At 41.1% G+C, this 16,874-nt stretch overlaps 1 protein-coding gene across 3 annotated transcripts in view; it reads left to right on the top strand.

The window, feature by feature from the left end:
- Nucleotides 1-14,975, top strand: part of LOC124003864 (cadherin-22-like) — a 119,193-nt gene extending 104,218 nt beyond the window's left edge. For 2 of the 3 annotated variants that reach the window (XM_046312486.1, XM_046312485.1), the window contains 3 exons: nucleotides 2,597-2,714; nucleotides 5,321-5,572; nucleotides 13,171-14,975. In XM_046312486.1, coding sequence (XP_046168442.1) covers nucleotides 2,597-2,714; nucleotides 5,321-5,572; nucleotides 13,171-13,688 — 888 coding nt within the window. In that variant the 3' untranslated portion in view covers nucleotides 13,689-14,975. The remainder of the gene's footprint in view (nucleotides 1-2,596; nucleotides 2,715-5,320; nucleotides 5,573-13,170) is intronic. The other variant, XM_046312487.1, reaches the window with a different exon arrangement.
- Nucleotides 14,976-16,874: the final 1,899 nt, after the last annotated feature.

The following is a 16,874-nucleotide window of genomic DNA, read 5'->3' as shown; positions in this document are numbered from 1 at the left end:
CTATAACAGCCTCCACTCTTCTGGGAAGGCTTTCCACTAGATGCTGGGACTTGTTTCCATTAAGCCACAAGAGCAATAGTGAGGTTGAGCACTGGCGTTGGGAGATGAGGCCTGGCTCGCAATCGGCGTTCCAATGTATCCCAAAGGTGTTCAATGGGGTTGAGGTCAGGCTCTATGCGGGTCAGTCAAGTTCTTTCACACTGATTTCGATAAACCATTTCTGTATGCACCTCCCTTTGTGCACGGGGGCATTTTCATGCTGAAACAGGAACGGGCCTTCCCCAAACTGTTGACACAAAGTTGGAAACACAGTATGGTCTAGAATGTAAGTGTATGCTGTTGTGTTAAGATTTCCCTTCACAAGAACTAAGGGGCCTAGCCCAAACCATAAAAGACATCCATAGACCATTATTGGTCCTTCTGTAGCTCAGTTGGTAGAGCATGGCGCTTGTAACGCCAGGGTAGTGGGTTCGATCCCCGGGACCACCCATAAGTAGAATGTATGCACACATGACTGTAAGTCGCTTTGGATAAAAGCGTCTGCTAAATGGCATATATATATTCCTTATCCACCAAACTTTACAGTTGGAACTATCCATTGGGGTAGGTAATGTTCTCCTGGCGTCCACCAAACTCAGATTCGTCCATCGGATTGTCAAATGGTGAAATGTGATTCATCACTCCAGAGAATGCATTTCCATGGAGCTTTACATCGCTCCAGCCGATGCTTGGCATTGCTCATGGTGATCTTAGGCTTGTGTGCGGCTATGGAAACCCATTTCATGAAGCTCCTGACGAACAGTTCTTGTGCTGACATTGCTTCTAGAGGCAGTTTGGAACTCGGCAGTGAGTGTTGCAACCGAGAACAGAATAATTTTTACACGCTACGCGCTTCAGCACTCGGTGGTCCCATTCTGTGAGCTTGTGTGACCTACCACTTATGTCTGAGGCGTTGTTGCTCCTAGACGTTTCCACTTCACAATAACAGCACTTATAACAGCGAGGGCCAGCCTACGAGAGTGTACAGGTCGCAGTGGTGGGTAGTATATGTGGCTTTGGTGACAAAAAGGATGGCACTGGGATAGTTTTTTGTAAATGGACATCGCTGAAGTCAAGGATCGGTAGGATGGTCAGTTTTACGAGGGTATGTTTGGCCGCATGAGTGAAGGAGGCGTTGTTTGCGAAATAGGAAGCCGATTCTAGATTTAATTTTGGATTGGAGATGAAAGAATCACCAGCAGCAAGGCTCAGGCCCTGAAGCAAGGATATGCATGTTATTGGTGCAATTTGAAAGGAAACACTGAGGTTTATAGAAATCTGAAAGTAATGTAGTAGAATATAACACAATAGATCTGGTAAAAGATAATACAAAAACAAAATGAATTGTTCATTTGTAAAAAAAGAAAAAGAAAATCATCTTTGAAATGCAAGAGGAAGGCCATAATGTATTATTCCAGCCCAGGTGCAATTTAGATGTTGGCCAATAGATGGCAGCAGTGTATGTGCAAAGTGTTATACTGATCCAATGAACCATTGTATTTCTGTTCAAAATGTTGTATCAAGACTGCCCAAATGTGCCTAATTTGTTTATTATTAACTGTTCATCCTCAAAATGTGCACTCCCCTCAAGCATTAGCGCGGTATTATTTCATTGTAATAGCTACTGTAAATTGGACAGTACAGTTAGATTAATAAGAAAAGCTTTCTGCTAATATCAGATATGTCTATGTCCTGGGAAATGTTCTTGTTACTTACAACATCATGCTAATCGCATTAGCCTACATTAGTTCAACCATCCCGTGGAAAGGACACCGATCCCGAAGATGTTTTAAAACAAGTTGTAACTTCTTGATTTATTCCCACAAGACTTATAATATAGAGAAGTCCAGAAAAGGGAATCATGTCCTCACACGCGGCTCTCCAAATCTTTAGCTTTAATCATCTTTAAAAGTGTTACTGTTAGGAACAATTTGTCTGTGTGTGAACATCGAGAGATGGATGCATGCATATGTGTGTGGATCCCCTTCACTCTCTCTCTGTGTGTGTGTGTGTGTGTGTGTGTGTGTGTGTGTGTGTGTGTGTGTGTGTGTGTGTGTGTGTGTGTGTGTGTGTGTGTGTGTGTGTGTGTGTGTGTGTGTGTGTGTGTGTGTGTGTGTGTGTGTGTGTGTGTGTGTGTGTGTAATAAATCCAGAACTGTACGAGCCTGTTGACAAGCGTATAATGAGAACTGAACGTTGGATTTTAGGAGGATTGCCTGATGTGTTCCCTTTTATTTCAACCCCCCCTTCCCCTCTATAAAGAGACCCATCTGTTGTTTTAGATAGTCAGTTAATTGAATATCTGCAGCTAATTTGGTTAACCATAAAGTTCCACATATTTCCTTCCATGTGCTACTGTACTCATCAGTCCGTGGCACACTGATTAAATGTGAAAACGTAATTTATCAACTAGCGCTTCAATGCTGGCTTCAATGAAATAGAATGAGGAGGTATGCATTTTCATTGCGGGGCTGTCTTGAGGTTAAGGGATGGCTGGGATAGGAATGGTGGCTCGTGTAAAGTCATCCTCGTGTCTTGATTTCCTTCCTCTCTGGCAGCTCATTCACTCTATCAGCGTGGTGGATAGGGACGAGCCGCAGTTGGGCCACCGCTACTACTTCACCCTGGCACCGGAGGCCACCAACAACCGCCACTTCACCCTGTGGGATGTCAAAGGTAAGAGGTCAAAAGTTATAGGTCAGAGGTCATACAGTTCTTACAGAGCGACTCTGGAGGTCATTTTGAGGGATGATACTGGACATCCCTGTGCAATGCCTCAGAGGATCTTTAAGCTGCCCATGCGTGAGTGGAGCTGTTCGAGTATACTGTGTCATATGTGATATGAATGAGTCAAACTGTGTAGCATGAAAGGTTATTAAATATACTGTGAAATATGTGTAGCTGGAAAAGTATGTGTCATATGATGCAGTATATGGACATACTGTTCTGCTTAATTAATATAAGTGCCCCTACATTATGAAACACAATGTAAGGACATCCATTTTCTAGTGGCGACTTTGCAGTGGACCCAAACCTTTTTCTTTCTGTTGTTGTTGCAAAACGCTGACTCCATGGAGCCAAGCGGGATGACATGTTAGCAAGCAAATCCCTCTTTGGAAATGGGTACCTAAGTGGATGTGACGCGTGGCCTAATCAAGATTGATCTGACATGGTGAAAATGTCAGAGGAGCGAGCCAGGCAAATGTCAGAGGAGGCCGTGGCGTGGCCTGGTGTAGCGCAGTCACATGCCTGGGCAGGGGGGCCTGGGTACTGGGAAACACGGGCTCAGCGTCTGCATGAGTCGACTCACCCCTCCGCCCACATACACACACAGACTCATGCATATACGCAGAGACACAGGCAAGCACACAAATGCACATGCATTGACACAGGCTATTTGAACTAATCACACACGTATATATACACAGACAAACCTATATGCTGGCATCACACACACACACACACACACACACACACACACACACACACACACACACACACACACACACACACACACACACACACACACACACACACACACACACACACACACACACACACACACACACACGCACACGCACACGCACACACACACACAATGTGCTCAGCAGTATGCATGCTCTCACACAGAGACACAGTGGCTCAGACCTTTTATCCTCCCACCTATTTTTTCCACTGTTCTTCAGTTTTCATGGACACATTTGTCAACCTGTCAGATTGGATCTGTCACTTTCTCTTTTCACCATCACGGCTTCACATTCCATTCTGTTTTCGTGCTTTGACACGTGAAGACAAACAGGCACTTATTTTCACATCCTCAAAACTTTTTAGTGATTATTTTTGGAAGTCTGCGAAGCTAATCTTCGCCACTGAAGGATCAAAGGTCTACAGGTGTCGCAAAAGTGACGTCTTGCTTTACTTATTGACTTTATAGTCGCGGTAGGGAACATTTGTTATAAAGCTTGTAAAAGAAGTGTTTTGTTTTGTCAGATCAGTTTTTGTTACTGTTGATAAGTCATTTTTAATTTACTAATCTGATTCATGTAAATGACTCCAATAAAACACGCATAATTAGCTTATACATTCCCCTGTCGCCTCATAAAATATCAAAAAAATACACAGTTTAGAACGCACTTGCCAACGCACCTATTAGTGCAATGAAATGTCCCTTTATTTTCAATGGGTTTAAGATGGTATGGATACGTTCTGGTACTTACCTCAAGTAATTTAACACCATTGGTCATTTCTTAACGCTTTTGTCAATGAATCTCAAAGTGAAATTAATATTGAAATTATTAGGGAACTACCATTTTAGCCATTTCAAGGTGATTATGAAAATGTCTTTCGGAAAGTTACAATTCAACGACGAGAGAACCTAAGATTACTGCATCCCTCTTCTGTCCATTCAGAAAGGCATACTTATGAAATAGGATGCAGAGTCAAAGTCAGAGGGTCAATGTCACAGACATACTCAGCAAAGTTCCCGTCCACAAACAGCCATGGTGATAGGAAGAGTGTACTGCCTGCCTGTGACAGAGAAGTGCTCTAGCTGCATCGATGACAGTGATATATGCCTCCAGTGATGAATTGTCTAGCGTCTTATATACAAATCCATCCACACTAGATATTCTGGCTATAGTTGTCAACGCCTGATGCTGTATGTATTGTATATGTCTCTCTGAGAGGCCGTGCACCAGTTAGGTTTTATTTCAAATTTGGCATCCTCCAATTTTTTCCCCTTGGTTACATTTGACAAAAAATCATGTGTGATGAATAGACAGTTACAGTTCTTGGTTAGCTAACTAGCGAATTTTAGCCATATTATCATAGACAGGACATCATTCAAAACACCTCGAAACAATGTGTGGTATTAAGAACAAGAGAAAACTTGATGAAACGAGCCACATACAATTCCCCACATGGCAGCTTCTTGTCAAGTACCTATTTGCGCAGAGGCAAATCTATTTCTCAGGTAGCACCACATTTCTTTACAGACTTATCTTGTTCTCTGACTTGTCTATGTCTGTGTGAGACTATAAAATTGGAACACTATAATGGACATTGGCATATCGGCAACATGACTATGCAGGACGGCAATTCAACCGCCACGTTATGAAGGTCTATGGCCTAGGCCACTCTAGTATTATCTCATATACAGTATTATGTCTCTATGTTACAGATAACCCTGCAGGGATTTGAACCCAGCGCTTGGGCTTCAACCGCCAACAGCAGATAGTTATGAAGGTATGACAGGCCACTGGTATAATATCTCTTTGTTCCAGACAATACTGCGGGAATCCGGACACAGCGCTCAGGCTTCAACCGCCACGAGCAGAACGTCTACCTTCTGCCTATCCTGGTAGTGGATAGCGGGCCTCCCGCCCTGAGCTCCACGGGCACCTTGACCATCCACGTGTGTGGCTGTGACCCGGAGGGCACCATCCAGTCCTGCAATGCCACCGCCTACGCCATTAGCACCTCACTCAGTCCCGGGGCCCTCATAGCCCTACTGGTTTGCATGCTCATACTCATTGGTAAGTATGGAACAAAGTGAAAATTGAACTGAGTTCCTTCAAATTTAGCTGCGCTTGATTGAGCCTGTCTGGCATAAAATAACCAACAGCATAGTCCTAAAAGTGCAACCCCGTCCATTTGGCACTGTAGGAAATCAAATGCTCAAAGTATTTGGAAAGGGAAAAATGTTATTTGAATCTACATCTGCAATCATCTGTTTTAGCTCCAAAATAAGTGAGCACTTTTGGGTAAAGCAACTATTTAAAACAAACGACACGTTGACCTGTTAGTCTGCTTGTACGGTTTTTGGACAAAATAAATTGCACACTTGTTGGGATATTTTTGGAAATATTTACTGAGTCACAAATTAATGAAACCGCCCTTCTGGTGGAATAAGTCAACTGTAAAGACACAATCTGGAGATAGGATCAAATTGAAGGATACAGATTTTTTCGGTAAACATAGGATTAACTATGTTTACAACTGCCATTAATAAAGGAAAGGCATCTGCTCTGCATGATCTGATGGGTGTCTATCAGGACACAGAACACTGTTTTTGTTTTAAAACAGGAGAGAAGTAGACAAATATATACAGTACATGGAATACAGGTATAAGTACGTGGCATATATGAGTAAATGGGAATAATTCAAAACAATGTGAATAATACAGTATAGGGACTGTAACACCAAAGTACAGTCTACATCTACAGATGTATCCTTCATTCATGAATGTCATGTATCTATGATTTGTTTTCTATTTTCTGTCACAATTTTCCATATTTGTGACATTGCAGTTGGGCAACTCTCAATCCCCTTTCATGAGATTTTTTCCCCCCAAGTGGATAGTACATACAATAGTTGGGGAGGGGGAACTGAATGATGAGAGTGGGAGGCCTAGTAGAAAAGAAGGTGGGAGGGGGGAGCTGCCCCAGCACTCACATCTCCCTGGAACGACACTCTTTAAATAGACAAGGCGTTCCAGACGTTCTCAGATACCAGCATTCACACACACACACTCTCAGCAGGAGTGCTAGGCGAGAGAAGATTTTGTGTTGTCATCTTTGAAAGTTTAAATTTACATTTACATTACATTTACATTTAAGTCATTTAGCAGACGCTCTTATCCAGAGCGACTTACAAATTGGTGCATTCACCTTACGACATAAATGAGTCGCTTTAAAACCTCTTGCTCCTACCTGGCACGCAGGCGTCCCATCTAGAGATCTGGAAATGCAAATGCGCTACGCTAAATGCTAATAGTATTAGTTAAAACTCAAACGTTCATTAAAATACACATGCAGGGTATTGAATTAAAGCTACACTCGTTGTGAATCCAGGCAACAAGTCAGATTTTTTAAATGCTTTTCGGCGAAAGCATGAGAAGCTATTATCTGATAGCATGTAACACCCCAAAAGACCCGCAGGGGATGTAAACAAAATAATTAGCATAGTCGTCGCTACACAAACCGCACAAATAAAATATAAAACATTCATTACCTTTGACCATCTTCTTTGTTGGCACTCCTAGATGTCCCATAATCACTATTGGGTCTTTTTTTCGATTAAATCGGTCCATATATAGCCTAGATATCGATCTATGAAGACTGTGTGATAAACGGAAAAAAATAGCGTTTCATAACGTAACGTCATTTTTTTAATTAAAAAAGTTGACGATAAACTTTCACAAAACACTTCGAAATACTTTTGTAATGCAACTTTAGGTATTAGTACACGTTAATAAGCGATAAAATTCATCAGGAGGCGAAAAAAAATGTCCGGATATTTCTCAACCAAAACATCCGGTCGGAGACCGGAGGGAATCGGTTCCCTTGATTCGGTTTGACCAAGAATCAAAGCCGAAGCAAATGACAAGACTCAAGACATCGTGTGGAAGCTGTAGGTACTGCAACCTCGGCCTCATTTAATTCGGTTCTTCTTTAACAATTCCTGGAAGTGGCGCATGGATATTTATTTCCATTTTCAGTGATCAGATTTTCCTGCACTTTTCGATGAAACGCACGTTCTGTTATAGTCACAGCAGTGATTTAACCAGTTTTATAAACGTCTGAGTGTTTTCTATCCACACATACTAATCATATGCATATACTATAAAAGTAGGGGGTAGGAGTAACAGGTTAAATTCTTGCCTCGTCAATACTGGCAAAACGTTCCTATTTTGGCTGCGGTAGAAACGAAAGCAGTGCACGTCATCGTCAGTTTATTTTTTTCTTATTTTGCTAATATGTGTTTCACATCTCGTTTTTTTTTGAATGACTGATGAACAGGCTGGGGTTTCAACCCAAATGGCACCCTATTCCAGGGCCCAGAGTGCTCTGGTCAAGTAGTGCACTAGAGAATAGGGTGCCATTTGGGATTTACTTGGTTGATTCAGCATCTCTGAATCAGGGAGGTACTATTGTTTTTAGGGTAGTTTTGATGTAATTTCTTTATTAACTTAAGCGTAGTAAGCTTCAAAAGGAACCTATATTTTAATAATTGGGGTTTTTACATCACTGCCTGGTATGGCAACTGCTCAGCCTCTGACCGCAAGGCACTACAGAGGGTAGTGCAAACGGCCCAGTTCATCACTGGGGCCAAGCTTCCAGCCGTCCAGGACCTCTATACCAGGCGGTGCCAGAGGAAGGCCCTAAATATTGTCAAAAACTCCAGCCACGGCAAGTGGTACTGGAGCGCCAAGTCTAGGTCCAAGAGGCTTCTTAACAGCTTCTACCCCCAAGTCATAAGTCTCCTGAACATCTAATCAAATGCCTACACAGACTATTTGCATTGCCACCCCCCCCCTATTTTAAATCGCAGCTGCTCTCTGTTGTTATCATCTATGCATAGTCACTTTAATAACTCTACCTACATGTACATATTACCTCAATTACCTCGACTAACCAGTGCCCCCGCACATTGACTCTGTACCGGTACCCCCCTGTATATAGCCTCCACATTGACTCTGTACCGGTACCCCCTGTATATAGCCTCCACATTGACTCTGTAGCCTCCACGGTACCCCCTGTATATAGCCTCCACATTGACTCTGTTCCGGTACCCCCTGTATATAGCCTCCACATTGACTCTGTTCCGGTACCCCCTGTATATAGCCTCCACATTGACTCTGTACCGGTACCCCCTGTATATAGCCTCCACATTGACTCTGTACAGGTACCCCCCTGTATATATCCTCCACATTGACTCTGTACCGGTACCCCCTGTATATAGCCTCCACATTGACTCTGTACCGGTACCCCCCTGTATATATCCTCCACATTGACTCTGTACCGGTACCCCCTGTATATAGTCTCGCTATTGTTGTTTTACTGCTGCTCCTTAATTACTTGTTACTTTTATTTTTTATTCTTATTCGTATTTATATATTTATTTTTAAACTGCATTGTTGGTTAGGGCTCGTAAGTAAGACTTTCACTGTAAGGTTTACACATGTTGTATTCGGTGCATGTGACGAATATAATTTGATTTGATTCGATTTCAAATGCCTTTTGGCCCTCAACCAAAACGTTAAGATGATGTACAAACCTGAAGCAGGCAAGCTTAACTATAAAAAGCAGTGGTTAAAAAGTACTGTGTTTTGAGGTACTATGGCTGTACCACCTCAAAGGGTCATTTAAAGTCAGGAATTAAAACAGACCTTTTAATTCCAGTTTTCCCAAATGCATTTAAATGTCGAATTGGAATATCAGTGTACTTCCTAAATTAACTCAATTGAAATGCCACTTACCCTAAGCCTGCTATCTCAGTAAAGTTCCTGTCTTCAAAAACTAGCTGTCCATAAAATGTCCCATTGTTTAAAGGAAAATTAGATATAAAATATGATGTGGCGTATGTTCGGTGAAGCAGGTGGTGAGTAGCCTAAGATGAAATTGAAAAAACATTGATATCTGTCATCATTAAACTCCCATTTTCTGTTTGCAGTGTAATTCTGCCAATACCTTGGCTGATTTTCACCCATTTGAAAAGATTGCAGTTCAAGTAATGTCAGATACACACAAATTAATATTGACTGATTGATATTCATTGGTAGAAAATGGAAACAACACCTATATTAAGTGGCTAGTGCTCTAAGCAGCTCTAAGACCACTGAGGTATTGCCAATTATAGTGGAGGTCCTGGGCTGGGAGAGAGCTGAGCTGAACTGGGCTCAAGGGAATGAGAACGGACAGCGTGTGTTTAACAGCCACCTCGTGTGTTAATGGGCGATAGGGATTGGAGCCAAACGACTGACTTACCTGTGTGTCAGCCTTGACTTCCCAACGATCCACCCACAGAACACACACAATGAGCGCAAGCACACACACACACACACACACACACACACACACACACACACACACACACACACACACACACACAACACACACACACACACACACACACACACACACACACACACACACACACACACACACACACACACACACACACACACACACACACACACACACACACACACCCTAAATAACCACACATAGAGCCTAGACACACACACAGAACTCACAAAATGACTCCCACCAACTCGCCTGTTGATCTGTACGTGTTTGTGAGTGTGGTTGGGGGGATAACCCAGCTCTCCGGAGGTACCCAAGCACTGTATTAGATTGTGGCATGATGAGCGAAATGAAAACACATTTCTCTCTAATTAGCAACAAACAAACAATCCCTCCATCAGTTAATTTAGTGGGTGACATGATGAATCCATTTTGGCGCAGCGAGGAATCTGCGCACATCCGTACCAATTACACCCCATCTGCTGTGATGAACTCCTTGGCTCATGTGGCTTGGCGCAGCCCAAGGGTAAATTGCCCGTCTTGTCTGGACCACTTATCGGAGCACTCTGTACACAGAGGAGCAGCCACATGTTAAGAGGGCAGGTACAACATGTACGCAGGACATATAGGCTGTGCATTATGCCATGCATAACAAGCAAAATGTGACTTTGGAGATGATGTGTTGTGTTACCGTCACTGTAACACTGCAAATAACAGTAACATTGAAAGATTTAATTCATATCTCTTTAACAAGAATGAAACAGCCAATGTATTCCCACTGATTTTCCATTTCCACTAAGATAAAACATAATACTATACAACACACTGTAGTATCCCCCTCGATCGTGTAGTGCTTACTATAGGATGTTGTAGTATACTGTAGAATACTATACTACAAACTGTAGTATTCCTTGATCATGTAGTGTTTACTTTAGAACATTGTTGTATAATGTGTAGAATACTATAGTACACACTGTACTAACTCTCAAACATGTAGTGCTTACTTTAGAAGTTTTAGATCGATTGGGACTCCTAGCTAGCTTTACTGCTACCTGCTAGCTTTGTCGATGTTGTTTTGATTTGAACGGGATGTCCTTGGGGAGCTCATGCCAGGAATTTCCTCTTAAGGTTCCCCCTCGATCGTGTATTGCTTACTATAGAATTGTGTAGTATACTGTAGAATAATATACTTATAATATATAATATATTTTAATAATATATTATAATATATAATATATTTTATATTTTATATTTTATATTTTATTATAATATATATATATAATATATATAATAATATACTTATAATAATGTAGAATAATATACTTCACACTGTAGTATCACCTGAGTGATTGTTTTTATTTGACTATATAAAAACACAATACAACCACAAATTTGGATACGATGAATTTAGAAATTTGTTGAGAATAACTAAAAACGTTTCATGTATTTTTGTGGTCCTAGTTCAAACATGTTACACATTACAACTAACTCACATGAAAAATACTATAGTATACTATGGTCTAAATACTGTATTATTACTATATTTATATACTATAGTATTCAATGTAGTGTTGTTGCAGACATGACTATAGCATACTATAATAGTCACTGTAGATTTTTTGCAGACTTTACTGTAGTATTTACTGTAGTGATTTTGCTGGCATCACTGTAATCTCCCAAGTCTTTGCCGAAGACAAGCAAACCCATAACATGATACAGCCACCACCATGCTTGAAGATATGAAGAGGGGTACCACAGTGATGTGTTGTGTTGGATTTGTCCCAAACATAACACTCTATTTTCAGGTAATTTATTTACCATTTTTTGTAGTTTCACTTCATTGCTTAGGTGTATTGATACTCCATCCAAAATTGTATTAATAAGGGATATTCAATGAATACTTATTGACTCAAGACATTTCAGCTTTTTGTTTTTAATTATTTTTTCCAAACTTTCTAAAAACATAATTCCACTTTGACAATATGGGTATTTATTGTAGGCCAGTGACACAAAATCTAAAATTAACCATTTAAAATTCACGCTGTAATACAACAAAATGTGGAAAAAGTCAAGGGGTGTGAATACTTTCTGAATGCACTGTTAATGAAAGTCATTAGTGAGCTGACCCACTGATGGCCATCATCACATGCTAGATTAGTCAATGTTCAACGATGGAGGTGATAGCATATCAACCTCATGCCGCGTGGAACGGTAATGGCTTCAATCCCAATAATAATAGTAATGGTAATAGTAGTGATATACATATTAATCGTCATATTACTCCAAAATAGACATGATCTACATTGTTTGAATATTCATATCATCATTATATTTTTATTTCCACATTTGATGAAGATTAGATTAGTGAAGATTGGTGTTGTCATAGTGCTGACATTTAGTTTGGTAAGTGGTAGACAGGAAGTTTTAATTAATTAATCAATCGGAGCCCCTCCGGAATAACCATATGTCTGGAGAAGGGTGGCTACAGCTAAGTGGTAGTTTTCTAATCAGGCAGTAATTAAAATAAGTAAGCTTGGATTAAAGCCCTGATTGATTTATTGGGATGGATACAGCTTTTGTTTTTCCTCCGCCTCATTAGACTATTAAGTGATCCATCTCAGTTGCTTTCCTTTTTAATTCAGACTTAATTTTTCTGTCATTAAACCCTCTGTTGGTGGACGCCAAAACAGTAGAGCTCTGCTCTAAATTTATGTCTGGTTCTAATGCAGCATGTCTCACTTGAATAAGTATTGATGAACAGATCAGCCTCTATTAAGCATTTGAAAACATATTTCTGGGCGAGCAATTAGGAATTTTGCTTTGTGCACTGGTGGAGAATCAATGCCCATGCATTGGAAATGTTACCCTTCATCATTTAAGCTTCAATTTGCTGTCTTTTTTTGGGGTGAAATCAAAATTGGAAAACCAGAGATGGAAAAGGAAAGGGCAAACTTTTTGCTAATAAATACAAAAAAGGCTGTTGTAATTTCATTAGCCACCCACCATTTGCACAATCCAATATTCTTCATTCGTCTTGTGTTATTCCCCTTTGTGCTTGAGAGAATCTTTACAAAAGGGCAGATGTTTTTGTTCATTCGTATAATTCATTAGTCTTCGCTTCATGACGTGAAATTACTCTCTACCAGCTACTCTCTGAGAGTTTCTCCAAATGTTCACTGGCAACTCCAGATAATAATCCAGAGCTTTGGCTCACAACTTCTGCACAGCACAGACACACATCCTAGGCTCTGACTTCCCCACTGTCGATGCGGCTAATCCCTAAACCCCTTAATCCCTAATCCCATGCTCTTTCTCCACCTCTGCAGTCCTGGTGCTGCTAATCCTGACCCTGAAGCGTCACCGCAAGGGCCAGAGCATGTCGGAGGATGAGGAGGACATGCGCGACAATGTCATCAAGTACAACGACGAGGGTGGCGGCGAGCAGGACACGCAGGCCTACGACATGAGTACCCTGCGCAACCTCTTTGACTTTCCAGAGACCAAGGGTAGCTCGTCCGAGTCAGGCCCTGAACTGCGCACGCTGCCCCAGTGGATTCAGGGGCGGATGAGTGGTGACGGCGAGGCGGCCGACTTCTCCCTCTTCAAGGGCTACATCCGCAAGAAGGTGGAGCAGACAGATGGCGACCTGTCGGTGCCGCCCTACGACTCATTCCAGACGTACGCCTTCGAGGGAAACAGCTCGCCAGCCCTCTCTCTCAGCTCCATCCACACCCTGTCCACCACATCTGATCAGGATTTCTCCTACCTCAGCGACTGGGGGCCGCGCTTCAGGCAACTGGCGGGATACTATACCCCGGGACATCCTGAGGAAGACGGCTCCTAGCGGTGTCCTCGGCCCAGACCCTTTCTCCTTTTCCATCCCCAGCACTGTATCAAGAGCCCAGTGTCAAAACTGTCCTAAAAAGCACTCCTCCAACTCCTTCAGAGCAACAGAACTGAATCCCAGTCAGTGTGAGTCGGAAATCAATTTGGTCAACAACAAAAAATCTTATTTCGAAACTTCAAGTTTGACTTTTTTTCAAAGAGAAACGTTGAGTTTTCACATGGTTTGAAAAGTCATGGTGAAAGGTGGGCTGATTAAATGAGGGATTAAAGGAGGTGTTATCCATTCACTTTTCCCTTTACAGTAAAGAACAAAGGAGTAAGACGTAATACAATATAAGTGGTGCGCCACAGGTTACAATACAATTACATTTTACATTTGTTTCTGGGTATTTTCTGTCTGGAGTCAAAGACTGGTCCATTTTTAGCTTTGTGAGTGTGGAGGCTCTGAGGACATTCAGAGAAATGAACATTATGAAACTCAGCAGGGGGTTAATATGTATCTGTGATAAATATGTATTTATTTATGAACAAATATTAATGTATTTATTCCTTTTGTATTTATGTATTTATTTTGTCCATAATCACGGCACCACTTGTAACAATGGACATCAAATGAAGAATGATACAGAAATATTTATTATGGTGAAAAAAACCTGAGGAGAGAAGAGCTTCTGTATAAGCACGTAGCAGAGGACTTGACAAAGGTGATATTTGGGTCACAAACAACTACAGTCTTGGAAATATTTGTATTTATTTTTCAGGAACACTTTTGTAAAATAGACAACACGACTGGAAGACGGAGCGTGACTAAAAAGAAAAGGGTCAGAGAACAGAGGATGAGTCGATTCAGTGCAAAGATTGGTTTTGGTTTGATATGCTTTCAATGTATTGTAAAGACTTGAGGTGTGATGAAGGATGTGGGACATTAGGTGTTAACTGGGTTTTTGCTTGGCTTTTTCACCGCCATTTAAAAGGCAATAAGGCACAATCCGCACAAGTGATTCAAGACTATACTGTATGAAATGACTGTGTTTTTTTCATGGAGTTGGGTATTTGTTCATTCCAGAATTTGTATGTGTGTGTCCAACTTGTTTTCTATTCCAGAAGATTTGATTACTTTTATTTCACAGGGAGGATGAATATGTGGGGTGACAGGTACAGAAATAAGGGATGAGTAGATGGAATTCCTCCACCCAGTATCCAAAACCTATTTAATGTTGATCTTAAACTTGCAAATGTATGGAAAATAAAATCAATAAAAATGTAATGATTTGTTTTGTAAAAAGACTGATGGCTTTTTCTCCACATTGTAAAAACTGAGATCTGTATGATCTAATAGATTTATTACATCTTATCTTACCAAGTCAATGTTTGAGAGTCACTACAGTATTGCCAGGATACAGTTTTATCTTATCGTAGTTGATCCAATACAGTGAAACTACCCTCATAATTACGGTATGATGACACTTGTTTACTGAAGACTTGTTTCTTTTCAGGGAGCAATAATCCTGCATCCAGGAAGTGAATTGTGTAGCTTGGTTCCACTACAGTACAGTCAGAATGTGTAGGTATAATTACTGCCGATGATGGCTAGATGCAGATTAAGGGAGTTCAGAGTATCTCCCTACTCCCAAACCCATTATTTGACATGGTCACCTGAGGATACTGTCGCATATGGAGTTCAGTCTCATCTTTGTGGTCTGTGGTGATGGTCAAGGTGGCCCACTCATAACATTTGTGGTTATGCTTCAAAGGAGTTGGAGGTTCATGGTGAGCTCAAAGTTAACTTTTTTTTTCGAGTGTTGAGTCAGGACATTGGAAAGCCTTGGACAGTGTACATTCAGCTGACAGATCCCTATCCCTAATCTTATAAATGTAACACTTATCCTAACACTCAACACTTATTGTAAACATGATCCTGAACTTAACCAATTCCTATTTTACCTTAATCACAATCTCCTGGCTGAATATCCACTTCCAAAACGTAATATATATGTCTTCATTTCAAGGTCCTATTGATCAGTCAAAGTAATTCTGATGATCAAATCTTCAGCTTGACTGTGGGCCAGAAGTATACTGAACAAAAATATAAACCAATATGGTAAGTGTTGGTCTCATATGTTACAGGTTTTGTTTTTTCTATTTATGTTTGGAGTTTGAGCACGTAGGGCGCACCAATTGGTGTCACATTGTTAGTCGGTATGTGTTACATCTGTGCTGGTTGCTATCTCATTAGTGGGAAGGGCTTTCACCTGTGCTGGCCCAGGTGCTATTTAATAATGGTTGGTCCAGTGCTCCAGTTGTTTTGAGAGATGTAGAGTGTTAACACCTTTAGTCAGCGTGCCCCATTTGATATCTAAAAGTACAATCCTTGATCTGATCTTCCCTGTTTTTGGTTTCCTCCACTTTTTGGTTTGCTTGCTGTCTACGTTTGGTGTGGGTTTTTCTTTTGTTTGTCTCCTTAGTGGGTACATTTAGTAGGAGCTCATGGTGGGTGTCATAGGTCTCAGTTGTTGCTGTGCAACTTTCAGTAGAGACCCCTATAGGAGTCTTTCAGAACTCCTCCTAAAACACTACCTTTTTTGTTTTGGTTGTCAGTAACTCTTTGTTTGTTAGCCCTTCTGTTTGAGTGACATTATTTGGTTTTCTTTCTGGGAAACAAAACACGTATTTCATGAGCAGAAATAAAAGATCCCAGAAATGTTCTATTTGCACAAAATTTCTCAATTTTGTGCACATCCATGTTAGTGAGCCTTTCTCATTTGCCAAGAGAATCCATCCAATTGATATATAATAATAATAATAATAATAATATGCCATTTAGCACACTTTTATCCAAAGCGACTTACAGTCATGTGTGCATACATTCTACGTATGGGTGGTCCCAGGTATCGAACCCACTACCCTGGCGTTACAAGCGCCATGCTCTACCAACTGAGCTACAGAAGGACCACTTTACAGGTGTGGCATATCAAGAAGTTGATTTAAACAATATGATCATTACACAGGTGCAGCTTGTGATGGGGACAACAAAAGGTCACTCTAAAAAGTGCAGTTTTGTCAACACAATGCCACAGATGCTTTGAGGGAGCGTGCAATTGGCATGCTGACTGCAGGAATGTCCACCAGAGCTGTTGCCAGATAATTGAATGTTAATTTCTCTACCATAAGCCACCTCCAGCGC

Source organism: Oncorhynchus gorbuscha, linkage group LG18 (assembly GCF_021184085.1).
Source record: "Oncorhynchus gorbuscha isolate QuinsamMale2020 ecotype Even-year linkage group LG18, OgorEven_v1.0, whole genome shotgun sequence".
In the NCBI taxonomy this organism is placed as follows: domain Eukaryota; kingdom Metazoa; phylum Chordata; class Actinopteri; order Salmoniformes; family Salmonidae; genus Oncorhynchus; species Oncorhynchus gorbuscha.
Note: the sequence above shows the minus strand (reverse complement) of the source record. Positions and strands in the feature narration are given on the sequence as shown.